Genomic DNA, 27,579 nt, shown 5'->3' with positions numbered 1-27,579 from the left:
GGTATTCAATAATTACTACCTTTTGGAAATCTAAACCACAAGGCTCATTAGCAACAAAGAAAAGAAAACAAAAGGGCTAAGGCAAAGAATACCATTTATTGAGACGCTGATCAATAACTGGATCAAGTGAAAGTTTAACATCATATTAGGACATAAATGGGTTTCCTAAGGGGTTCTGGCCTTTGCAACATTTGCCATATACTTCATGAAGAGAGAGACCTTTTCAATGTGCTATATGACCGCAAACACAGAAGGGAAAAAGACTTAGTAGTTCTAAAGTCATAAGGTGTTTTTTTTTATCTTAATGCATTCTATACATCAAGGTTAAAAAAAAAAACAAAAACAAAAAAACACACTTTTCTCATACCTAAACACTTCAGTCCTGTAATGCAGCACTGTGCTTATCTGCAGGACTTCTCTCCCCCCTTGCTCCCAGACTTGGCCGACAGCGGCAGGAGAAATTGTCTCCTGCCATTGTAGGTCACATCCAGAGAGTAGTGGGCCTGGCTGAGCCATGCTATGTGTTTCCATGGACATACAGAGCCCAGCTCAGGAGCAAGTTCACACACAGCTTTCTATGGTGGCACCAGTAGAAGAGGAGGAACCTGGAGCACCAGCAGTGTAACTCCAGAAAAACACCTGCTCTGTGCAATTGCATAGCATGGAATGGAACCTAAGTATACCATTAAAAAAAAAAGCCTCGCTCTACATTCAATTTCAACTTACGCCTTCTATGACACTCAAAACATACAGTCCTAATAAAAACACCCTAAAAGCATTAAACACATTTTTACATTGCACAAATACTTGCATTGAATATCAATGCAAGTAGTTTGTTATGGGTTTTCGCACAAGGTTCTTTGCCTTATGAATGTAAAGTTATGTTTAATTTTCCTAAGTTCAAGCATATGAAATCAAAAGTAATGTATAGTCACAATGTAGGTCTCCCTGCCTGATGACATCTAACAATAGATCACCGCTCTGTGCCATGGGGATGTGACTCCCATAAGTTGGTTTCCATTCACAAAGTGGAATTCTCCTATTTAGCAGGTTCATCTAGTATCAGACTTTTTCTCCTAATGACTTCAGAAGATCAGTGGCATCTTTGTGGACCTGTAATAAAATGCAGTAATACAGTGAGCATAACATTAATAGAAATACATATAACTGTAATAGATCACTGAATAATCTTGGTTATGATTTTGTACTTATTCTCACAGATGGGGCACGACCATTGTACTCCACTCACTACTTTTTAATGAGTACTTTCCTAATGCACCCATTTTCACATGTGGCCAAAGTAAGACAAATTTTTCACTGTAATGTTTTTTTTGTTTTTTTTTTAAAGAGCATTTACAACACAGTATATGTGAATCTAAGAACATTGTACACTACTATAGATTATAGTAGAATACCAGATGTGAGCCCATGTGGACATCTTCATTACATTTATATGTACCTAGAATTTGAACCTTCAGTTTACAGTTCTAGAATTCATTTCAGTTTTATCAGCTGAATGCATTCCATGTACAACGTGTGCAAAAGTCACAATTTTTTTCTATTTCTAAAGCAGCCACATCCTGAGTGGAAAAGCTTGTCCTCTGACAGCAGCTACAGAGTAGGACCTTTTCTCACTGTGAGAAAGCAGTGCAATGGTCGGCCGTGCCCACCTATGAAGTCAGACGTCTAACGCTGCAATCAGTAAAGATCTGAATAGGTAGGAGCCACATCAGATGTTTGAAAAGAAATCGCTGTTTCTCCCAAGATAGTCTGTGGCTTCAGAGACACGGCAAGTTCTGAGGCAGTGCCAACAACTCTGGGCCTGAAAAGTGATCCAGTTTTATCAGAAAAAAAGTCTGGAAAAGCAGAGCCCAATGGTCACTTTCAGGCTATCTGTGCGAGTCCAGTCCAGTGGGATCCAGATGCAGGACTCCAAAAGCCAGAGGAAATTACAGCACTGATTTAGAGAAGAGTCTTAAATGAGGGACAAAGATACCAGAAATTAAATACAAACTTAACACAGCAGAGTTGTAGAAAAGACATTCATCCATCACTGAGGCACACTAGTATGGTAGGGAATATACTGAGCTCACTTTTTTTTTTCCCCCCAGTGTTCAATTCTCAGTGCAGGCCGGAATGCAGCCAGTGGTGCACAAAGGATACCTCAACACAGAGATGGCAGATATAACTACAGACATTTCTGTATCAGTGTGGTGTGCACTATTGCGGTCACAAGCTGTATATTGGTGACCGTACACTTCATACCTCTTTATCTTCTTCCGTTCGCACAGGATAATCTCTAGCTTTACGCAGCCAATGTAAGGCTAGTTCCTTATTCTTCAGCTGTAAGAGAGTTTTTCCCAGGTACAGAAGGTTCTTGCTGTAGAAGTTTGGATCAGCTGTAATAAAATGAAGACATTACCATACAAATTACATCCAGGTATTTGTTTCATATTAATGTATTTAAAGAATGAATAATTTCAAATATTAAAGGTTAGTCGCAATGTAAAATAGTGCAAGGTCTTCAATAAGAAATGACCTGTTAACTTCCTCTACAGGAAAATAGTAATGTGTGCTACATAATTTACAGGTATACCTTACTGTACACTCACATCAATTTCTGACCTCAAGGAGTTTACAAATATAGTCCTTATCTCACATACACACATCCCTATGGTCAGTTTGGACAGGAGCCAGTTAACTTACCAACGTGTTTGGAATGTAGGAGTAAGCCCACACAAGCATATGAACAAAGTGCAGACTCCATGCAGATAGACACCCAGCTGGGATTCAAACTAAGGACCATGAACCCCAGTAACACCACAGTGTTGCCTATACTTTTTTTTTTTTTTTTTATTTCTGCATTAACCACTTCCAGACCGGACACTTTTACCCCCTTCCTGACCAGGGCCATTTTCAGCGCTATCACACTTTGAATGACAATTGCGCGATCATGCAACACTGTACCCAAATGAATTTTTTACCATTTTTTGAGACAGATAAAGCTTTATTTTGGTGGTATTTATTCACCGCTGGGATTTTTATTTTTTTTGCCATGTAAATGAAAATGTCCAAAAATTTAGAAAAAGTGTTTTTTTATAAAATTTTGCAAATAAATATTTCATCATAAATCTTTGCCAAAATGTATTCCATTGTTTTTTAGTAAAAAAAAAAATCCAAATTAGTTTATAACCAAAAATTAAAATTTTTAAACATTTTTTTTACATTTTTATTTTGTTATATTTTTAATTTTTATTTTTTTTACATACTGTCACCCTAGTAGTACAGTGTCACCGTGGTGACACTGTACTACTTGTGGGGGGTGATGATTTTTTTTTTTTGTTTTTTTACACATTGCTTTTACATCCTATATGGGTGTAAAAGCAATCATTTCTCTCTGTGTGCATTCTTGCACTCATTGAGAAGTATTGAGTGAGCTGTGATTGGTCACAGCTTGTCACATGGTAAAAGGCTGTTGTGAATAGCCTTGTACCATGTGACCTCTGTGATCATTCACAGATTTCACACGTAGTAAGCAATGATGTCACAAGTGACATCTTGCTTACTACTTTGCATGTGATCACTGATTGGCCAATCAGTGATCACATGATCGGACCTCGTACAGAGGTCCCGTCCGATCGGTGTTTCACTGTGTCCGGAGGACACAGCGGGCACCAGATCGCGGTGCTGCACACTCCAAGGGAGCGCGCACAAGCAGGGTGCGGGGAGGCCGTTTATAAACGGCCATCCGACCCTGCACTGCCACCGTCCGGCCGTTTATATGCAACGGCCGGTCGGGAAGTGGTTAAAGTGTCACTAAACCCAGGACCCTACATTCACTATATCTGGTCTCCTACAGTACACAACATGGAAGTATAATTATTTTAGTAAATATAAACGGCTAAATACCTTTTCTCATCAACAGGAGCAGTCTTGTGACTTCTATCAGTGTCCACCCAAGCACTGGTTAAAACTTGGAGGAGTTTTCTCTATGCTCTAGGAGGATGCAAAACCCCTGACCTATGTCTGGGCAGTGCTGATTGGCCCTGTGCTAATCTCATGCAATCTCCCAAGGAAGGGAAAAAAAAAATCCTTCTCTAGCAATGTACATTAAACTGAGCATGTGCAGAGTAACTCCACACGTCTTATTAGGAGATAAGAGGGGGACACTGGAAGAAGAGGACGATCAGAGAAGTCAGGATCAAACAGCATTTTTACACAATGCAGAGGATTAACTCCTTAGATTCCACATTGAGTATACCAAGCAGGCTTTACTGCATATACAGAGTGATATTACTGTAGTTAGTTTAGTAACACTAAGGAAATTGATGTCCAGGTATGACATTTTTCCAGCTCAGGGCAAAACAGCGAGTTGGGAGTATAAAGCAGTAAGGCCAGCGCATGATTTAACAAGCGATATTCCAACTAAAATTTGCTCCATTTTCAACAAATTCCAGTGTGTGTGAAGTTAATTTTGGTAGAGTGGAGAAGGGTTAAAACTTTGGTTTTTATTGCTGTGTCCCCACTGGAGAGATTGTACTTGCTTTGTGTCACCAGTGACATCAGAACAGGAAGCAGGGATGAAGCTTCTTTGTGAAAACACAGCCAGCATTAAAAATCTGTACCTGGCAAGTAAACTTCTCCTTAGCTAGCATTAATAACAATCAGCTGTTTCAACCCTTCCTTACACCAAAACTAAGTTTTTCATAGACTTCTGAGATAATGCATACAATGTGTATATATAATAAAGTGCAAATAAACAAATCATGTGACTTCAATGTGTCACGATGTGTGACCAATGAAGTGCATGAATAAAGTGCAAACATTATAATTTCCATAAAGAGTTTATGCATCACTCCTTCATAACCACACATGCATATATAGTGATAAAGGAAACGTATAGTCCAAAGTGAATTAATCCAAGTATATAAGGCGCATGGAAGATCTCAAGGATTTTCGACAACTGGTATAATCATCCAGTTCATGGGCTGGTCCTAACACCACCCTAAGAGGGATCCCTGGCATACCTCCATTTGACAATATACTGCGCAATACCTTTGTGCATCTGGTGAGTGCGCATTTTATCTGTTCCCTGCCTCTCATCGAATTTTATACAACTGGGATTAATTGAGTCACCTGAGCCTTGACTATTTATTCATTTATATATCTATTTAATTATGGACTGGACTAATATCTATCTGACATTTTATACATATCAGCCAATGCATTGCAAAATCCCCCTTGGGATTGGGAAAAAAAACAGCAGTGGATAGTTTTTCAGAGAGGCGGTAAACTCCACCACCAATCTGAACCAGGATTAAACACTGTGGTGCAGTGCTGAACAACGACACAGCTGTCTAAATCAATCCGCTCCTGGCTTTCTGATTCTGCTGCAATCTACAGACTGCACTGTAGCACATTGTAAACACCATGCTTCCAATACAGGGCTGCTAAATCCGGTCCCCAGTGAAAAATTTGTTTTTATTTTTTTAAACCCTTTAAAACAGTCTCTCAACCTTTGTGAGACAGAGAAACCCCTAAGATAAATTTCAGGTCTCAGGGAACCCCTGTAAAAATGACTGTCTACAACTCATGATACATCAGTGGGAAGAATGCTCATTATACTTGTGATTATTGGGAAGAATTACCCCCTTAAAAGATAGCTAAAAAGATCAACAGTGTCAGTGGGAACTTATCTGAGAGGCAGAAATTGCTCAAGGAACCCCTAGCAACCTCTGGAGGAACCCTAGGGTCCCATGGAACCCTGGTTGAGAAACCCTGCTATAGCCTCCCACCCAAGTCCTAATAAATATAATGTATACAGTTTCTGCTACTGCAAATGTGTTGGGAAAAAAGTGCTGTCATACTATTTCCTCACTTTAAAATCCTAATTTTATCTTGTTAAAACCTTTCAGGAAGCGTAACTGAACTTTAAAATATCAATGCTATTGCATTGTAAAGGAAAACAAAATAAACCAATTTTTAAGTATAAATTACCTTCTTCAGCCTTCTCAAAATATGTTAAGGCCTGAAAGAAAAGAAGAAACTTGTTAACCTCAAAGACATGTTGTTCCTCAAGAACCTGCCAGTAGTATTTTAAACTGTGATGATAGGAGGAGGATCAGTTTTGGTTTGAGTTGGGTAGGGCTATCTTATCCCTGCTGGGGAGACTTCTAACTTCCTGTGGTGTCAACTAGAGAAGATCTTCCAAAATGGGGACAGACATAGCAGGACAGTGCAAAATAAGTTTTCTTTCCCATATTCTTTAACAAAGGTTTTATTACTGCTTGTGCCCCCCCCCCCCCCCCATCATTTTAGATTTTGCTCATTTACCATCTCAGATTACCTACACAGGAAGAAAAAGGTGGGAAAATCTCCTTGGTGGCAAAATAGCAAAAAGAAAAAAAATGTAATCCTTCCTGGTTTTGTTCAAAACAAATGTATGTAGCATTGCAATTTCCCCTTTAAAAGTACTTCTTTAAGTAGTTTGGTCCAGACACAGTAACTGAAATATTGCCTCACAAAAGGAATAAAAAAACTTTGTGAACACCACTCCCCTTGATCAGATCAATTCCTTGAACCAGCCTTTAGTAATTGCAATGGAATATTAGTTGAAAGAAAGTCACCCAGCTTGTTTTACATTCCAGTGTTGTTTCTGCCATAACAATTACCATAGCAAGCAAAATCCAAAATTCCCAACTTTAGAATTTCCTCACTTTCAGTCTCAGTGGCAATGATCACTAAGATACATAAATAGAGCGTAAATCCCTAGTGGTGACAGAGCAATAAACACTTCACAGGTTTTTAAATTTCTCATCGCTCCCTCCATTAAAAAGAAAAAAAAATAGCTTTAGATATACATTAAGCAGCTTGTAAAAATACATATTCATTAGCAGTGTCACAGCCTTGTTAATGTTCTAAGCAATGTTACCTCTTCAAATGTTGCAGATGGTGGAGATGCAAACAGAGCTGCAGCAATTTTAGTCTGATACCAGGGCAGCTCAGCAAAACCGTAACACCTGTAAGGTACAAAGTCACTCATATTACCTATGTATGAGCACTGAGCAAGGGGTTCAGCAATACATCCATCATTGGTCCAGTAAAACCCAAAGACTAAGTCAGTGTATTAATATATAGAAGTAAAACAGATGGGGTGCTGGGAACAATCAGTCTATTACTTCTATGTCCTTATAAAAAAAAACCCCACAAAAACAGCAAATTGAAGTGGGTAAATATCAAATCTGTTTAAAACTCCCAGGTGTTTTGAATGTGCAAAACAATGCAGAGTTCAGCAGTCTGGGGAATGTAATGTCTAGCACAGCATACACAGTGCAGCAGTTTGTACTAATTGGTGGGACTATTCGTTGATGATGCGCAGTGTATAAATGCTTCAGTGGTGGCCAGAGAAGTGCTTGTAATGCAGCGGCAGCCATTCTTTAAGTACTTGCTAGTGTTGAGGTACTGGGCTTCCAGGAGGTGATGTCTTACCAGCACCTTCTGTAGGATGTTATAAAAAAAAAAAAAAAAAAAAAAGTGGTGTCTGCTTCCAAATTATTGAGAACATAAAATGTGCCTTTGGCAATATGGCAGCATGGTTGAAGGGAAAACACAACTGTGCATGTCCATGCTGCATATCTGCAGGTATTGCCTGCTATTGGCCTTCGAGAATATGTGATAGCCCAGGAGGTGGGAGCTTTTACTCTAATGTCTTGAGCTTTTTGTAAAATATGGAATGTTATAATAAACCTTAAGTTTCTAAACCAGCCATTAGTCAGATTCTATTCATACCTATATCACTGTAAAGTGCAGGTTAAAATCCATTTCTATGCTGCAACACAAACATTTGCTGTAACTAACTCAATTGTGAATGTTCACAGAAAATCACATACCAAAGGCCCATGAGATGAATGGTCGTGGTATCTTTTGGGTTAAGCTCAATGGCCCTCTGCAAAGAATATTAAGAGTTAAAATGCTGTTTACCAACCTGAATTTCACCCTTTTGAATGTGTTAAGCAAAAATATGGTCTGCAAAATGCACTATAATAAATTACAACCCGACTTCAGACATTTTATTTTTAAAAGAAAGTAATGACCAGCAGATGTAGTGATCAAATCCAATGAGAATCACAATAGGTTATCATTTTGAAGTTCAATACTACTTCATGTGGCTATGCCTGCAGACAGATGCATTTCAGAGGCACATACAGTTGCGTTCAAAATAATAGTGTGTTGAAAAAAGTGAATAAAGCTCAAAATCCTTTTAATAGCTTTTATTCCCATACACACAAATGCATTGGGAACACTACACATTCTATTCCAAATCAACGCATGAAGAAAAATATATCACATTTGTGGTGTTCCTCTAAAACAGTGGTTCTCAACCTTCCTAATACCGTGACCCTTTAATACAGTCCCTCATGTTGTGGTGACCCCCAAACATAAAATTATTTACCCAGTAATTATAATTCATGAGTGTCGTTTTACCTCCAATACTGCTGCTTTCAACACAGTAGCTGCTTTTAACAGAGTAGCTGCTTTCAACACAGCAGCTGCTTTCTACACAGTAGCTGCTCTTTTCACGTCGGAAATATGTGTTTTCTGATGGTCTTAGGGGACCCCTGTGAAAGGGTCGTTCGACCCCCAGGTTGAGAACCACTGCTCTAAAACAAATTGAAGAAAAGTGAATATTAGTTTGTTCAAAAAAAATAGCAGTGTTTGTATTCTTCTTTACAAACTCAAACATTCACTATATAAACTGAAAAATGTTTGAAGATTTTGCTTTCCTTTGAATCACTTAATGAATATTTAGTTGTATAAGCACTGTTTCTGAGAACTGCTGTACATCTGTGTTGCATGGAGTCAACCAACTTCTGGCACCTGTGAACAGGTATTCCAGCCCAGGATGATTGGACTACATTCCACAGTTCTTCTCTATTTCTTAGATTTGCCTCAGAAACTGCATTTTTGATGTCACCCCACAAGTTTTCTATTGGATTAAGATCCGGGGATTGGGCTGGCCACTCCATAACGTCAATCTTGTTGGTCTGGAACCAAGATGTTGCACGTTTACTGGTGTGTTTGGGGTCGTTGTCTTGTTGGAACACCCATTTCAAGGGCATTTGCTCTTCAGCATAAGGCAGCATGACCTCTTCAAGTATTCTGATGTATTCAAACTGACCCATGATCCCTGGTATGCGATAAATAGGCCCAACACCGTAGTATGAGAAACATCCCCATATCATGATGCTTGCGCAACCATGCTTCACTGTCTTCACAGAGTACTGTGGCTTGAATTCAGTGTTTGGGGGTCGTCTGACAAACTGTCTCCGGCCACTAGACCCACAAAGAACAATCTTACTTTCATCAGTCCACAAAATGTTGCGCCATTTCTCTTTAGGCCAGTCAGTGCTCTTTGGCAAATTGTAACCTCTTCAGCACATGTCTTTTTTTTCAACAGTGGGACTTTGCAGGGGTTTCTTGCAGGTAGCTTGGCTTCACATAGGCATCTTCTAATTGTAACAGTACTCACAGGGAACTTTACACCTTCTTTGATCTTCCTGGAGCTGATTGTTGGCTGAGTCCTTGCCATTTTGGCTATTCTTCTATCCATTCAAATGGTAGTTTTTGCTTTCTTCCACGTCTTTCAGGTTTTGGTTGCCATTTTAAAGCATTTGCGGTTATTTTAGCTGAGCAGCCTATCATTTTCTGCACTTCTTTATATGTTTTCCCCTCTCCAATCAACTTTTTAATCAAGGTACGCTGTTCTTCTGAACAATGTCTGGAACGACCCATTTTCCTCAGAATTTCAGAGAGAAATGCACTGTAACCAGCATGTACAATATTTACTGCCTTCCTTCCTTAAATAAGGGCAATAATTGCCACCTGTTTTTCAAAGAATGAATGACCTCACTAATAGAAGTCCACACTGCTATTATTTTGAACATGCCCCTTTCAATTAGTGATTCAATTACACAGAATCAGCAGCATGCATGTCATGACTGTTGGGTCTGTTGGATTTCTATTACTCTACTATACCTGCTAGTAAATTATTTGCCATGTAGAAATATCATTTCTACCAAAAACAGTGATTGATCAGGTTAGTGATGTCTGACTGCTATTATTTTGAACACAACTGTAGTAAGCAGTTCTACAGCCATTAGAAACTGAAAATAAAAACAAACAATACTGTTGCAGACACAAGTCATAGGCCCTAGAAGCATTTAGAAAACACAGAACTTTTTCATTAACCTGAATTGGGGCTTTCAACCCTTTGCAAAACCTTACAGGTAGGTGCAAAATGAACGTGGAGCAATGCAACTGCACAGTGAATTTTTAATGTGTACTAGACAGATAAATATTGATATAAAAAGAACAGGCCGTGGTTTTGAAAAGCTTTATTAACATGAAGCAAACAGCTGTGAGGCCTTTATGAGTTCAACTGCCTTCAGCAAATTTACACATGAAGGACATGTCTTTGTGACTGATTTGTTAACTTAAAGTTTTTAAAGTCCTTGTTTGATCAGGCAGAATGAATAAAAATATAACTTGTAATTATGAAAAACCTTAATAAATGAAAACACTTTGGTCCCTTTCACACAAGTGGGCTGATGGGGTCCGCCTGTCCGTTTTGCAGGCAGACCCGATCAGTTCATCCACAGACTTCTATAGACCGGTGGGTGTCAGCGGACAATAGTCCAATCTGATCCTGTACACCAAAAACAGACTGATGAGGATCCGTTCCCCATCCATCCAGTGAATTGGATGACAATCGGGTGGAAACAGACAGGCGGTCCATTTCCATTCAACTGTCCCATTGAAGTCAGCAGGCAGTGTCTGTAGCTGCTCTACAGAAGCAGAGTGGCAGAGATCTGTTATCCTCCAGCAGAGAGATCCCCCGCTGATGGATCCACCCTGTCTGAAAGGGGCCTTAGATTAAGATAAGCAAATATATTTTTCTCTATCTTTACTTTTATCTGGAGGTGTCTGATAGAGGTCTCGGAGTTCTTTGAGAGAATTCCACTCACAATTTGCTGAAAATTAAAGTTTAAAACTTTTTTTTAACCAGGTAGCCATGCTTTTTTTTTCTTTTTTTTGGAGACAGACTTTTTAAAGACTTCCCTTCATAGGAGACATGTCTGACCTCATCTAACGTCCTTCACTTCTCTATACATCTTGCAGATGCCACATCAGCTTCATGATTAGGAAAGTCGCTGACTGAGAAATATTCTGTGCCATAGTGGTTCTAACTACATTGGCTGTCTAATTTAATCGATACCAACCTGGGTTGGTATATCTCCACAAGAGAGAATCCCTATAACCTCTAAACTGCCAATTTGCAATAATTCACCTAAACTGTGCAGATTGGACCAGTCACTGCAGTGCTTTTATAGGTCTCTTTTCATTAGCTGTGGCTGTACTTTACCTGAAAGTGGTCCCTTATGGTGTATGAATTTCCAATTTTCACTTTTATGCCTTCATAATCCCCCACATCACTGAGGCATATGCCATACCACTGCAACAGAAACAGATAAATATATTAAAAGGAATAGTTGGGGGAAGAGGTGGGGACATAAAATGTTATAAGCTACCAGTCATCCTATATTTCTTAAACACACCCAGCTGACTAGCTATATTCCATATAAATACAAAGGGGTTCATTTACTAAAACTGGAGAGTGCAAAGTCTGGTGCAGTTCTGCACAGAAACCAATCCGCTTCCAGGTTTTATTGTAAAAGCTTAATTGAACAAGCTGAAGTTAGACGCTGATTGGCTGCCATGTACAACTGCACCAGATTGAATGCTCTAGTTTTAGTAAATTTACTCCAATATGTTAGTTCAGACTTACAGCCATAAATAAGAGCAAGGCTGGCTGACAGCTATAAAAAGTTTTTATTTACAAGCAAAACTAAACCAACTGATTTAACTAACAAAGGCTAAGATGGCAGCTACCTTGGCTGTAGAGTATTGGAGAGCTTAGCTCTGCTTTAAACACTACAATATATGACATTTACACAATGACCACACGTTGCCTTGCCTTCAACCTTTGTGCCGCAACCCGATTGATGGACGGAAAGGAAAAAAAAAATGAAAGAAAGAGAGAAACTTAAAAAGGTAAAGTAAAGCAAACCCTTGTTTAATTCTGGCTAAAACATGAAAGGTTAAAACCACTGGGTTTTTCTGTGTTTTTTTTTTTAATTGACATTTATGTATGACTGCCCTTCACTATAGGTCTAGCTGACCACTGTCTCCACTACAGAATGTGATGGGAAATATGATATTTGTTCTGTCTTTCTCAGTGACAACAGTCACCAGTACTAATAGAGGGGTGAACCTTCAGCAGGGACACAGCAACAAAAACCTCTTGCAGACCAGGTAATGCATATGTGCACTGACAAAAAGGGTGAGTTTTAACACATCTGTCCATGGCAGCCGTAATTTCTGCGGTAAGCGTGTGCTCACTGTCAGCTTCGAGTCTCCAGTTATCAAATGCACTTCAAGTCACTTTAAAACAATAGACTGGATGTGTCTGATGTAGATAAATGTTTGTTCTTCTGAAAAAATTACTGACAGATACATTAAATTGCCAAAAGTATTGGGCCAGCCCTCAAAATCATTGGATTCAGGTGTTCCAATCACCTCCATGGCCACAGGTGTATAAAATCAAGCACCTAGGCATACAGACTGCTTCTACAAATATTTGTGAAAGAATGGGTCGCTCTCAGGAGGTCAGTGAATTCAAGCGTGGTACTGTGATAGGTTGCCACCTGTGCAGTAAGTCCATCCATGACATTTCCTTGCTAGTCCATATTCCACGCTTAACTGTTAGTGGTATTATAACAAATTAGAAGCAACTGAGAACAGCAGCAACTCAGCCACGAAGTGGTAGGCCACATAGGATGACAGAACGGGGTCAGCGCATGCTGATGCACACAGTGAACTGAAGTTGCCAACTGTCTGCAAGTCAATAGCTAAAGACCTACAAACTTCGTGCGGCCTTCAGATTAGCACAATGGCCAGGCAGCTGCATCCAAGCCTTACATCACCAAGTGATGCGTCCCAATACTTTTGGCAATAAAGTGTACCTGCAAATATGACTTGAAGCTGCTTTGTGCTAGAAAGCCAAAAACTACAATTTGCCTAACTTTAAGTTATACTGAAGCCGACAGAACAGGGAGTATAGATAGAACAGGGAGTATAGATGAAAGTGGAAAACAACTTTTAGTGACTAATCTCCTGAAGGCAAATATAAACAGCAAGATAGATATGCTTTTCCTAACATATATCATTGTTAGAAAGCAAGTGCTTGGCATAAATGCATTCACTCAAGTAAAATGTAGCAACTCGAGGCAACAGTATTATTGTGTAGCTGGAGATTGAAAGAATCTTTAAAAATCAATAATATAGAGCTAGAAACTAGTTTGCCGTACATTAACAGTCTATGTCCCTGGTGTCCCTTCCATGAGCAGTGGACAGGGCATGGCCATGTGGGATAGGTATGAGCTTTTACTGGGTCTAAGCTTAGCAAAAGGGTGAGAGAGTTGAAGTTCTGAAACATCTCCAATTAGAATCAAATGCTCCCAGATAGAATTCTTTGAGCATCTTATATGATAGATTCTGTATGAACCTCTACTGGGAATGGTATCAGGCATGCTCAACTGGAGCAGATCCATATCATGCTGGCATGGTTATATCCCTTAAACTTTTGTTGGAAAACTGCAAAGTTTTCACAGAGCAGCTAACAGCTCAAAGGTAAGTAAAGACAGCCCTCTTCAGTGTACGGTGTCCAATAATTCTTACAGCATTAATCTGAAAAGGATGAATGGGGCAACTTGGTAAGCATGTCTCGCTGGCTTCCTGGCAAAGGTCAATCATCTTTTACAGAGTTTTATGTTAGGTTTAAAAATGTTATCTGACGGGACCTTTTACATAGTAATGAATTGATAACAATATTGCTTATAGATTGGACATAAAACAGTTTGGACCAACTTTGTGAGCTGGTGAGCAGGACTCGTTCAGTTCCAATGCTTTCTTAGCCAAGTCTCGGGATTCATACACCAGGCGTTTTTTAACATCAGGGGCAGTCTTGCTGAGTTGAGCCAGGTCTCGAGAGGCCCGGGCAAGTCTCCAAAGAAGTTCAGGATCTTCACTGAAGAAACAGAAGTGAGTATGTCATAATGGAACATCACAATAGTTGAATTGCATGCATCAGGTGAAAATCCTTTTTTCAAAATCAGTGAAACAATATTAACAAATGGAACACAATGGCTGTTCTAGAGGTCATACAGACCATAAACAATATGGTGGAAAGTGGTGATGTTAAGCCTGCTACGGTTTTAAAATCTGGGCAGAACTTTCCAAAGATTCTCTAAACTTTCATAAATATGCAGAGTCTAGAACAGAGGTGTTAAACTGGCCACCCTCCAGCTGTTGTGAAACTACAAGTCCCATCATGCCTCTGCCTTTGGGAGTCATGCTTGTAACTGTCAATCTTTGCAATGCCTCATGGGACTTGTAGTTTGGCAACAGCTGGAGGGCCGCCAGATTGACACCTGTGGTTTAGAGCAAAGTATCTTCTTAGAATATGGGGGCCTCAAATCTCCTTCAGGGCTAGAGATAATGATTTGTAACTCTTCTTGTGGCATAAGAGACAGATTTATTTATTTCAGGTACTTATATAGCGCTGTCAATTTCCGCAGCACTTTTACATATATATTTTACATTCACATCAGTCCCTAACCCTCAAATTATTTTTTTTAAAAGTGAACCTGGACTCAGAAAGTGAAGATTTGCTTTTCATCTTGAATGACACCTTATAAATAGCAATGCATTTCCTGGTATGGCAGTGTGTCTAGGCAAAACTGCCTACAACTTCATAACTGTATATCTGCAGTGTGAGATTTAAGGCACTGCTGCCACTTATAACAAAATTAAAAAACACAGAGCTCTAATTGGGGTTCAAGCAACATGCTTTTAGTTTTTTTCACACAAATTTAGACAAACACATCAATCTTTCCAACAGAAATGTTGATTGTATCAATACAGCACTGTAGGGGTGCTTGTGTGAATGATACAAAATGAAAAGTACAGTGCCATGAGAAAGTATTCACACCATTTGAAATTTTCCACATTTTTTTCATGTTACAACCAAAAACGTAAATTTTTTGGGGGGGATTTTATGTGATAGAGCAACAAAGTGGCACATAATTATACCATATATCATTTTCCTTCCACTTCATAGAGTCCACCTGCGTGTAATTTAATCTCAGTATAAATACAGCTGTTCTGTGAAGCCCTCAGAGGTTTGTTAGAGAACATTAGTGAACAAACTGCATCCTGAAGGCCAAGGAACACACCAGACAGGTCAGGGATAAAGTTGTGGAGATGTTTAAAGCAGCGTTAGGTTATAAAAATATATCCCAAGTTTTGAACATCTCATGGAGCACTGTTCAATCCATCATCCAAAAATAGAAATAATATGGCACAACTGCAAACCTACTAAGATATGGCCGTCCACCTAAACTGACAGGCCAGGCAAGGATAGCAATAAATCAGAGAAGCAGCCAAGAGGCCCATGGTAACTCTGGAGGAGCTGCAGAGATCCACAGCTCAGGTGGGAGAATCTGTCCCCAGGACAACTATTAGTCGTGCACTCCACAAATCTGGTCTTTATGGAAGAGTGGCAAGAAGAAAGTCATTGTTGAAAGAAAGCAATAAGAAGTCTCGTTTGCAGAAGCCATGTGGAGGACACAGGAAAGATGTGAAAGAAGGTGCTCTGGGCAGGTGAGACCAAAACTGAACTTTCTGGCCTAAAAGCAAAACGCTATGTGTGTCAGAAAATTAACACTGCACATCACCATGAACACACCATCCCCACCTTGAAACATGGTGGTGGCAGCATCATGTTGTGGGGATGCTTTTCTTCAGCAGGGACAGAGAAGCTGGTCAACGTTGATGGAAAGATGGATAGAGCCAAATGCAGGCCAATCTTAGAAGAAAACCTGTTAGAGTCTGCAAAAGACTTAAGACTGGGGAGGAGGTTCATCTTCCAGCAGGACAACAACCCTAAACATTCAGCCAGAGCTACAATGGAATGGTTTAGATCAAAGCATATTCATGTGTTAGAATGGCCCAGTCAAAGTCCAATTGAAAATCTGTGGCAAGACTTGAAAATTGCTGTTTATAGACACTCTCTATCCAATCTGACAGAGCTTGAGCTATTTTTCAAAGACGAATGGGCAAAAATTTCACTCTCTAGATGTGCAAAGCTGGTAGAGACAACCCCAAAAAGACTAATTACAGCGAAAGGTGGTTCCACAAAGTATTGACTCTGGGGGCTGAATATAAATGCACGCCCCACTTTTCAGATATTTATTTGTAAAAAATTTTGAAAACCATTTACCATTTTCCTTCCACTTCACAATTATGTGCCACTTTGTGTTGGTCTATCACATAAAATCCCAATAAAATACATTTACGTTTGTGGTTGTAACATGACAAAATGAGAAACATTTCAAGGGGTATGAATACTACTTCATGGTACTGTATATGTGAGTAACAGAATTGCTTATCAATCACGATGACTTTCCAATATGATGGAAAATCTCATTTATTGAAGGAAAGAATGACCGTTCTGTTGCTCTACCTTTTAAAGTAAGTCCGCATAGCACAATTCATATTTTCAACCATTTAATGGAAACCTACACTGGAAGAAATAAGGAGGCTTTCATTGTGAGCTTCCTCCAAAAATGCTAATTGCATTGTAATCCCAAAGACAATGATATGGAACAAGCTTGAGAATCAGGAAATTCAGTGTCAGAGTATAGCCCTATTCTGCATACAGTGTGGATCAGTCAATCAGAAAGTTCTTACGACATTGGACCAGCAGGGAACCCAACAAACCTGTATCTTCAGTCGTAGAGGCCAGCAATGGAATCCTTTATATTTCAATACAGGTTTAAAAGGAATATAATTGCAAACCCGGTTTCTATCACCACCATGAAAGACTTGCCTATCTAAGAGCTTCCTTGGTAAAACCTGATTTTAAAGTGGCTGAAGGTTTTATTTGACCTTAATGCATTCTCTGCATTAAAGCGGAGTTCCAGCAATTTTTTTTCCCCTGAAAGACAATGGTCTCCCTTTCCACAGTCTGGAGATACAGTTGCAAGAAAAAGTATGTGAACCCCTTGGAAATACGTGGAGTTTTGCTTGAATTGGGCATAAAATGTGCTCTGAACGTCATCTAAGTCACAACAATAGAAGAACACAGTCTGCTGAACATAATACTACACAAACATTAGATGTTGCCATGGTTTAATTGCACATAACATGTAAACATTCACAGTGCAGGGAGGAAAAAGTATGTGAGCCTTTGGACTTAACTGGTTGACCCTCCTTTGGCAGCAATAACCTCAACCAAACGTTTCCTGTAGTTGCAGGTCAGACCTGCACAACGATCTGGAGTCATTTTGGACCACTCCTCTTCACAAAACTGTTTCAGTGTAGCAATATTCTTGGGATGTCTGGTGTGAATTGCTCTCTTAAGGTCATGCCACAGCATTTCAATCGGGTTGAGGTCAGGACTCTGACTGGGCCACTCCAGAAGGCGTATTCTGTGCTGTTGCAGCCATTGTTTTGTTAAATGACTTGTATGCTTTGGGTCATTGTCCTGTTGCATCACCCATCCTCTGTGGAGCTTCAGTTGGCGGACAGATGGTCGTACGTTTTCCTGCAAAATGTCTTGATAAACTCTGGAATTCATTTTCCCATCAATGACAACAATCCGTCCAGGCCCTGAGGCAGCAAAGCAGCCCCAAACCATGATGCTCCCTCCGCCATGTTTTACACTGGGGATGAGGTTTTGATGTTGGTGTGCTGGGCCTTTTTTTCTTCACACATAGTGTGTGTTCTTCCCAAACAACTCAATCTTAGTTTCATCTGTCCACAGTATATTTTGCCAGTAGTGCTGTGGAACATCCAGGTGCTCTTTTGCAAACGTCAAACGTGCTGCAATATTCTTTTTGGACAGAAATGGCTTCCTCCATGGTGTCCTCCCATGTACTCCATTTTTGTTTAATGTTTTCCTTATTGTAGATGTGTCAACAAAAATGTTAGCATGTGCCAGAGATTTCTGTAGGTCTTTAGCTGACACTCTGGGATTCTTCTTTACCTCATGCAGCATTCTGCGCTGTGCTCTTGCAGTCATTTTTACAGGACGACCACGCCTAGGGAGAGTAGCAACAGTGCTAAACGTTCTCCATTTGTAGACAGTCTGTCTTACCGTGGACACATGAACATCAAGGCTTTTGGAGATACTTTTGTAACCCTTTCCAGCTTCATGCAAGTCAACAATTCTTGATCGTAGGTCTTCTGAGAGCTCTTTTCTGTGAGGCATGGTTCACATCAGACAGTGCTTCTTGAAACCAGTAAACCCAAAACAGGTGTCAGCAACACATCCAATATCATCACACTGATTGGAGTCAAGGTTGGCTCACTCCTGGCTCCAATTAGCTCTGGGAGAAGTCATTAAGCTAGGGCCTCACATACCTTTTCCTCCCTGCACTGTGAACGTTTACATGTTATGTGCAATTAAACCATGGCAACATCTAATGTTTGTGTAGTATTATGTTCAGCAGACTGTGTTCTTCTATTGTTGTGACTTAGATGACGTTCAGAGCACATTTTATGCCCAATTCATGCAAAACTCCACGTAATCCCAAGGGGTTCACATACTTTTTCTTGCAACTGTATATACAGTATATATAAAAAAAAAAAAATTTCTCCCTAAATACCTTTTATTGATAATTTCTGACTCCACTTCTGGTCCCGGCCACTTAGGCAATTACATCATCAGGTTTTCCCTAGGACTTCTGGGATATCAGCGTCATCTATCCCAGCATTCCTAGGGAATGACGAATACCAAAATCTTGCGTTATTATGAGACCGGAAGTGACACGATCATGAGGATTTCTTCACACTGTGCAGGTGCGAGATCGCTCCTTCACACTGCGCAGGCGTGAGAAAATGCAGCACTTCTTCACACTGCGCAGGAGCAAGAACAGGAAGTGCATGCTGGGTAGCCAGCTGCACAATCTCCCAGAAGAATGTCTGAGCCAGCTTTAGGCGCCCACACTTAAGATGACAGCGTTCACAATAGGAGGGTGCAGTAAGTAATATTTTTTTTTATAAGGAAAGCAAAGGATTACAAGTACAGGTGATCTCAACTTGCATTGCCTAAGCTGCCACTCTCACATGAATGCCTTTAGAAAAAAAATAACTAAATGGCCGGAACTCCATTTTAAGATAAAAAACATCTGTGCATAGGATCCCCCTAAATACGTACCTGAGCAAATCTTAATCCAGTGCAGTGCCTGAGAACAGCGGCTTTCTCTTCTCTCTTTCCTCAGTGGACATGGAAGCAGCAGCTGGAACCACTGGTTCCTGCTGCTATCAATCACAGCCTGTGAGGAGGGAGCATGGGGCAGGACCGAGCCATGCTGTGTGTGACAATGGACACACACAGCACAGCTCAAATTTGAGCTTGCACGACTGCCTCTATAGCAAATGACTTGTATAGGGGCACTGGGGGGGAGGGTGGGTTGAGTTAGTTGTGGAGGAGCTAGGAGCACCAGCAGGGGACCCCAGTGGATAGGTTTACAATCACTTTAAGCCCTGCATAGGATTTAGTCAGTCAAATATGGCTTAATTTTCTCCCATTCAACTGAATCCCCGAACCATGCTATACAGCATGGATGAAGGAATCTCCACTGGCAGCTACTGTATTCAGCAGTGTCGGCCTAAATACAGCTGCTAAATAGTGATTTGCTAGGGTGCAGTCACTGTTTGTGATAATTATCCACCTGGCTCGGTCAATTTTTAAATCAACCTCTGTCAAGCCAGGGGGTGCTTGCAGGGCCCTCCAATGTTGGAATGTGGCCAAATAGCTCATCTATGGCCAGCTTTATAAAAGGGTGATAACCGTGATAATTCCAGATGATTGAGGAGATCAATTCTCAAGAAGAACAGCAAACGTTACCCAATATGGCATCTTAAATTTGATTGATTACTATGAGCCACACCACAGATTTTAGAAACCCATCCTGGAATCTATCTTAAACAAGTTACCAATCAACACTAATATTACATTTAGCTTCTATAGAACACCATGACATGTTATTAGAATGTTCACGATTTGAAAAGGACTGGGCATAAACCATTCGTACCTGTTTTTGAACTGGCTCAGAAATTCATAAAGCTTTTCAGTTTCTGCACTGTCATAAAGATAATCTGCTTGCTCCTTTGTGTCTTCAACTTAAAAAGAGAAAAACAAACAATTAAACCAGTGCAATCTGAACAGACATTTTATCTTGTAAGCAATAAATGAATACATTTATCGTATATTATTCCTCAGCCAAACATTATGACAGCCCATAGCTAAGATACTAAAGGTATATTGCAGCGTACACAGGGCAACTGTTTAATAAGTGCCTGAGTACTGTATATTACACAGTGCTAGCTTTCTGTAATGTCACCCTAGACATAGGCCATTTCCCCATCTAGCTGCTTGTCAGGGATTCCAGTTTATATTAACCTGCACTCTAGATAAACACCTCCCCTTTACCCAAGCAGCTGGAAAAATTATTTTATTCCACTGCAGAATAAAAAAAAGTGATTTCAAATATCCCAGCACTATCCTTTGTGAGAACAAATACAAAAAAAAAAAAAAAAAAAAGTTATGAACACCAATAAATAAATCACATTTGCACAGCGATTGATGGACTTGTTTATTTTATGAGGAATATGCATACTGTTTATAGCATTTGCCTCACCTATGTGATTTATTTATTAGTGATTTCAGCATGGGGTTATAACTTTTTGTATTTATTCTCACAAGCGATACCAGAAGGGTGTTTAACCACTTGCCGTTCACCCTATAGAAGCTATTTGTGAATGAATGAATATATATATTATACACATACACACACTACATACACATGATTCTGCATCTCCAGGTAGGGGGCGCATTTGTGCGCCCGCCTACCCGCATGGTCACTGGCTCCTGTACATGTCAATCACTGGATCTGGGCCAGCGATTTATGGCAGGGACCCAGTGATCGGCGGAGCAACTGACAGGAATGAGATCTGTGAATGTAAACAACACAGGTCTTTCCCCGGGCAGTGGGGATATGCTGGTTTTTATCTCCCAGCAAAGCAGGAAGATAAAAACCAGCACATTCCCTAGCAAAACACCACACAGTAAACAGTAAAAACACTCCCTGGCACAGTTAACCCTTTGATCGCCCCCGATGTTAACCCTCCCTGCCTAGTGTCATTAGTACAGTGACAGTGCTTTATTAGCACTGATCACTCTATTACTGTCACTGGAGAGGTCAGTGCCAGTTAGTCAGATTCCACCTAGTGTCCGAATGCTTACCGCACTAGAACAGTCCCATTATAAGTCACTGATCGCCACAATTACTAGTATTAAAAAAAAATCTGTTTGTAGATCTTTTTTCATTATTTAAAAATAAAAAACACAGTAGTGATCAAATACCATCAAAAGAAAGCTATATTTATGTGAAGAAAAATTATATTAATTTCATTTGCGCAGTGTTGCATGACCACGTAATTGTCAGTTAAAGTAATGCAGCAGCACCGTATAGTAAAAAATGGCCTGGTCGTGAAGGGGGGGGGGGGGGGGTAAATCTACCAGAAGGCAAGTGGTTAAAAGAACATAATGAATGACTGCCCACAAAAAGTAATTATTTCCATTAGCAGGTGAACCCATTTTGTTTTGAGGAAGGGGGCTCCACTTATGGTTAGGCTCTCTTTGCCTGATCACAGTAGTTATGAAGTGTAATATAAGAATGTATTTTATAAATCAAGGACTAATCTGTAATGTACAGTAACTTACAGCCAATAGTCAACGTTCACCTCACAGATCTGGCTACAATTCGCTAAACTCCAAATGGTTGCCATGGATGGCTGCACTTCATACATATTATTATACATTATTTATAAAGCGCCAATCGTTCGCTCAGCGCTGTATATTCACTGCTCTCTGCACTGCCTTCTCTAAGCCTATTAGAATGCCATTAGAAAAAAAAATGGAAGGTTTTAAACAAAAAGTAAAACAAGAGGATCTAAAGAGGAAATGATTTCAAGTGCAGGGCAAGCACTAGTTTCTCCAGTCAAGTTGAGTCCATTCCGAAGTTAATTTCCATATTTACGTACAGAAACCTGAAGACTAGACTTCTGTTCATTGTTCAAATCCCCACAAATAAAACACCTTTAATGCTGGCGTGTACAACGGCATGCTTGCACTTCCATCGGTACGATGCTACGGCCAGGAATGAGAGAGATGACACGACAAGGCCTTTCCCCAACAAGGTCAACTTCACTGGGATCTGTTGTGGTGGACAAAATGAATCAACTGTGAATTTCCAATACCTTCTTCCAATTTCCCATAACTTTAAAGGATAAGTTCACCTCTGGTACATGTTCCACCCGTTTTTAGGGTGAAACATGTAACATGTTCCCATAGCTGTAGCTGCGGCTACCGCCGCCCCCCCCTCTTTTGACAGTAAGGGGAGAATTTTCACCATACAATCTGTCAAATTTGAAAACAGTGCAGCCGTGCTAAGCTCCGCCCACATGGTCACATCATTTATTCACAGACTTCCGTGAATGAATGAACTGCAAGTTCTGACAGCCTTAGTGGCTGTGGGCTTGTAGTTTTCAATGAACTATCATGGAGCTGTGGAGCACCGTTGTGGTTCATTGAAGCTTCCTGTCAGAATATCTTCTTGCCAGCAGATATTCTGACAGGTGTGCAGGAGTCTTGCATGGCACCAGTGATCTACTGATCGTTGGTGCAATGCTTTCCAGGCTCCTGCAGACAAAAAATAAAAATGCACATTTTTTTTTACCTGCTTCCATGGAAGCTTAAAGCCAACTACACACTGCTGAAATGAAATCTCCTGCTGGCTTGGAGGAAACACAGCCAATGTATGGCCCTGCTGGCTCTGCTCAGTTCAACAAAAGCTCAATCAACTGGGGTCGAAGGAGTCCATCAGAAAATTGTCACCCAAACAGCACCTGCATGTAATCAGATGGAGGCACTGTTTGGGTAGTCTGACAGGCCACACTGCCTGTAGCCTGGAAGATGGATTCATCCATTCATAATGTAAGCCTGAATAGAGGATGTTAGATTTTAGCTGAACGAGAGAGAAAAAAAAAAATTAGCTAACTTAACAGTGAATTTCTGCTCCGACAAGCAGATGACTACATAGGAGTGCAGCTTTGCATCTCAGGTTTGGGGGTGTAAACTACGGTATTCTAGGAGCTTGACAGTCAAGATTCAGATTCTTACAAATGTCAGTTCCTGACCGCTTCTCTTTGAAGAGCTTTAGCATGAAAACAAATCACCAATAAATTTACATAATATTACGTACACATGGTATTTTATTCATTGCGAGTACAATATGTGCAGAATGTAGGCAAAAGTTCATGCTCATTTTCCCATGTTTTACCCCTTTATTAGGCCAATCTCCACGTTTCCTGTCACTTTCAATAGTTTGTTGCACCAAATAAACTATTCCCTTCACCAAGTGCTGCACTGACTAAGCACTGTAAGTACTGCATGTAGGTTCAGCTACACACAGTACACAGTGGTGGGTTCAAGCTGTGAGACAGAGACTTTCCGTGTCACACCCCAAGCAATGCAGAGTTGGTCTGACGCTCTGCCATTTATAGGCAGCTTTGAATGAATAGAAAAGCTTCCTCTGATTGGCTGATTCAGAGGGACAGACTGATAATGTCATGCTTCAGCCAATCAGGGGAAGCTTTGCATTCATTCACAGAATTCAAAGCTGCCTATGAATGGCTGAGCACTGCTCAGACTGACTATTTTGTTCCAGGTGTAAGATGGGAAGTCACTGTCTCACAGCCAAAACCCAATACTGTGTACTGTATGTAGCAAAAGTTACAAAGTTCATACTGTACCAGGGGCAGACTGACAACTTATGGGGTCCCGGGCAATAGGGGATCATGGGGCCCGTGTCCTTGCCCACACTCAAAGCACACTCAAAAAAAGCTTATAAAAAAAAAAAAAAAAAAAAAAAAAAAAGAGTGCCTGGGGCATTTCATGGGCCCGCCTACTTACCCGGGGTACTTGGGCAGTGCCCAAGTGCTCGAATGGTCAGTCTGCCCCTGTACTGTACTTACAACCAGTGCACAAAATGAAGGAAATAGTTTTTTTGGACCAGCTTGGTCCAAACAAACTACTTCAAAATGACAGGATATGTGGAGATCAGCTTTAATACTGAAAGTTACGGAATTTTAGCAAGCTCCCAAATGGCTGATAACACAATATCTTTGTTGTACAGAAATCCCATACATGGCAACACCTGCCTGGAGTTTTCATGTTCTCCCTGTGCCAGCGTGGGTTTCCTCCGGATACTCCGGTTTCCTCCCACACTCCAAAGACATGCTGGTAGGTGAATTGGCTCCTGTCTAAATTGGCCCTAGTTATGTATATGTATGAATGTGAGAGAAATTAGATTGTACACCCCTTGAGGGTTAGGGACTGATGTGAATGTACAATATATATGTAAAGCGCTGCGTAAATTGACGACGCTATATAAGTACCTGATATAAAGAAATCCCAAATAGTGTTGTCAGTCTTGCCTGATGATCTACAGCAATCCAGCTATCCCTATCCCACCCGCCATGGATGTGTGCAAAACAATGCTCATGTCATGACTCCAAAGAGCCTGGCACACATTGTGAGACAAGGGCTACTGGGGAGGGGGGTGTAGTTCTGAGGGCGTGCCTACATCAGTAGGAAATCACTTCAAGGGTTTTACAAGCCTGGTGATGACACAAGAAATATTTAAAGCAGAACTAAAGGGTACAAAATATACATTTCTTTTAACTGTCCCAGTCCCTCACTGGCATCTTCTTTTGTCTGCCGGTCTTCAGCCATCTTCATTAGCTGATGCAGGATGACGTCTCTCCTGCGCATGCACAGAAGCCAGTCCTCCCGGCACACAGGGATCTGGTCCATACTGTAAGCTAAGCATGCACAGGTTACATGATGGAGAACACTGAGCAGACATGTAGGTATGTTTTATTGAAGAAGAAACAGAGAAGAATTACTAAAACTTAGGAGTGAAAAATCTGATACAGCTGTGCATAGTAACCAATCAGCTTCCATGTTTTATTGTCAAAGCTTAATTGAACAAGCTGAAGTTAGAAGCTGATTGGCTACCATGCACAGGTGAGCCAGATTCTGAGTGCTTCAGTTTCAGTAAATCTACCCCAGTGGATGTGTCTTCTGCCATAAAAAGCCTGCCTGCTCGCAGTGGGGGACAGTGGAACTTTAGTTATAAGGACATTTCTCACTACAGGAACACAATAATAATTAATAATAATGCTGGGACAAACGTTGGACAGTTTGCAGATGTTCACAGACAGAAGTTTAGAAGCAGGTCATGTTAAAGGGTCGGCATGTTCGGAGTTATACTTTCTAGTTATACATTAGTAGATTGTTCTTCTATGCTTATCTTTTGTTATCAGAGAAACCTTTAAACTTCAAAGATGCTCCAAAGATAACAGAGGCCACAGCATTCAGCTCCTGGAACAACGTGACTATACATTGAGAGTCATATCTACAGTTCACCTCTAAATATTTCTGTATTAATGTTTTTCTATCCAGTAGTTTTAAAGTCTAAGTCCGATCAAAAACTAAAAGACCTGCTCCTACCCCCATTCTAATCCCTATACTGACTACCCTGTAAAGGAAAGAGGTCTATATCTATTCCCTGGGCACTCCGATCCGGTCACATGATCGGCTCCCAGTGCCAGCTTCAGTGTAGAGAGGTGACAACAATATATGCCCCATAGTAAGTCTATGAGTGATGTAATTGCAGTCATGGTGTGATCTCCCCTCTTGCCTGAAGCCAAGCACTGGGGAGATCAAACCGGACCGGAGCACCCTCAGCATAGGCAAGTCTAAGCATCTTTCCTCTACAGTGGGGGTCGGCAACCCACCAATCTCAGCCCGGTGACAGGTAGATGGTGTCCTTCCTTGCAAACCCCCAGACTGCTCCTCCCACATATGCAGAGCAGCGCAGGGAAGGAACACCTTAGTTGGCTGCACTACTGAGAAGCAGAAGGAAGGTGAACCTGGACAGAAGGGGCAGCATTTACTGGGACAGTCCCCTGTAGTTCTGCCCTGCTGCAGCTGAAAGAGGGAGGAGAAGCTGGCTTTCAGCTGCCGCAGAGGGGAATTAGAACAATGCTGACGTTATGAGAAGTGATGAAAGTGTGTGCTGCCAGCAGAGAACTGCTTTAAGTGTAGTGGTCAGCAGCAGCAGTGGGAATCCTGGGTTGTATCCACACGACAACATCTGCATGGAGTTTGAATGTTCTCTCTGTGCTTCATGGGGGTACTCTGGTCTTCCCCTGCACTCGCAAGACATCTATTAGGCATGCACCTTGTCCTTCTAGCACCATCTATTAGACTCAGCAGTGCCCCCGCTCCTCCCCGCACAGCTCAGCCGCGCCCCGGAGGACAGCCCTCGCTCCTCCCCGCACAGCTCAGCCGCGCCCCCGAGGGCAGCCCTCACTCCTCCCTATAATGAGGGGCCTGCCATAGGATGACACTGCTTTGGCTGTAATGCTGGGATGGGGAATCACAGCTCCCTCACACTCTCCACAAGACTTGTCGGTATCAGGAGAGATGAAGGACATACACCACACCGAGCCTCCTCACCTGGCTGAGTCCAGTCCTGGAGTAGTTCCTTCCGGAGAGCTGGGCGGGAGGAAGGCGCTGTACCCAGCTCCGCAGAATGCCCCGAGCCCCGGCCGCCATCATCCTATCACTCCGCTACCTGCAAACTGCGATCACTTCTAACTCTTCTCTCATTCCATACACTGGAACTCCTGTCCCCGCCCACTTCTGCAACTCATGCCCCACTTCCGTCCAGCCTGCCAGCCGTGTCTGCCTTCATTTCCGCAACACTCTTCCCCATTTCCACCGGCCTGTCGACCAAACCCTCCATTTCCGCTATCATGCCGAGAAGGGTTGGGATTGGAAGTCACATTCTTCCTGTCCAGAGAAGAGCTCCAGTCTGTAGCCCCACCCCCTTTAAAAGTATACACAGGAAATATGTGGCAGGACACATGTGACCTGCACTTCCTGGAATAGTATCTATTGGTTGTTTATGATATTAAAGTATATTTAAAACAAAACAGGTGGAGTGGAGATCACATGCTTCCTGTCGAGTGGAGCTCCACTATGCAGCCTCTGCTTGCTTGTTCCATTATATTTCACTAGACCAGGGGGAGTGGAGGTCACATGTTTCCTGTCGAAAACGGAGCTCCATTCTGCAGCCAGACTCCATTGGTGTTGGTTGTTTGTTAATATTAATGTTCATTTAAAAAAAAATTGGAGTGGAGGTCACCTGTTTCCTGTCCAAAGTGGAGCTCCATTCTGCAGCCAGACCCCTATCGGAATTTCTAGCACACACTTTTCTCACTTCCGCCCTGACTGTGAATATTGTTTCCTCCAGTGTCTCC

General features: G+C 41.2%; 1 protein-coding gene across 1 annotated transcript; it reads right to left on the bottom strand.

Annotated features, from left to right (window-relative positions):
- Positions 1 to 77: 77 nt before the first annotated feature.
- Positions 78 to 27,033, bottom strand: RMDN1 (regulator of microtubule dynamics 1). Its single transcript, XM_089679706.1, has 10 exons — positions 26,774 to 27,033; positions 22,286 to 22,403; positions 20,220 to 20,307; positions 13,987 to 14,146; positions 11,423 to 11,512; positions 7,890 to 7,945; positions 6,932 to 7,019; positions 5,998 to 6,028; positions 2,266 to 2,399; positions 78 to 1,113 (listed from the first exon to the last, which is right to left on the bottom strand). Exons 1-10 carry the CDS (start codon positions 26,873 to 26,875, stop codon positions 1,063 to 1,065), a joined length of 918 nt encoding a protein of 305 aa, XP_089535832.1. The 5' UTR covers positions 26,876 to 27,033; the 3' UTR covers positions 78 to 1,062.
- Between the last annotated feature and the right edge of the window lie 546 nt (positions 27,034 to 27,579).

The sequence above is a fragment of the Staurois parvus genome, unplaced genomic scaffold (genome assembly GCF_062004578.1).
Source record: "Staurois parvus isolate SC_StPar_1 unplaced genomic scaffold, SC_StPar_1.0 ptg000230l, whole genome shotgun sequence".
Taxonomy (NCBI): Eukaryota; Metazoa; Chordata; class Amphibia; order Anura; family Ranidae; genus Staurois; species Staurois parvus.
This window is presented reverse-complemented; position numbering and strand designations above follow the sequence as displayed.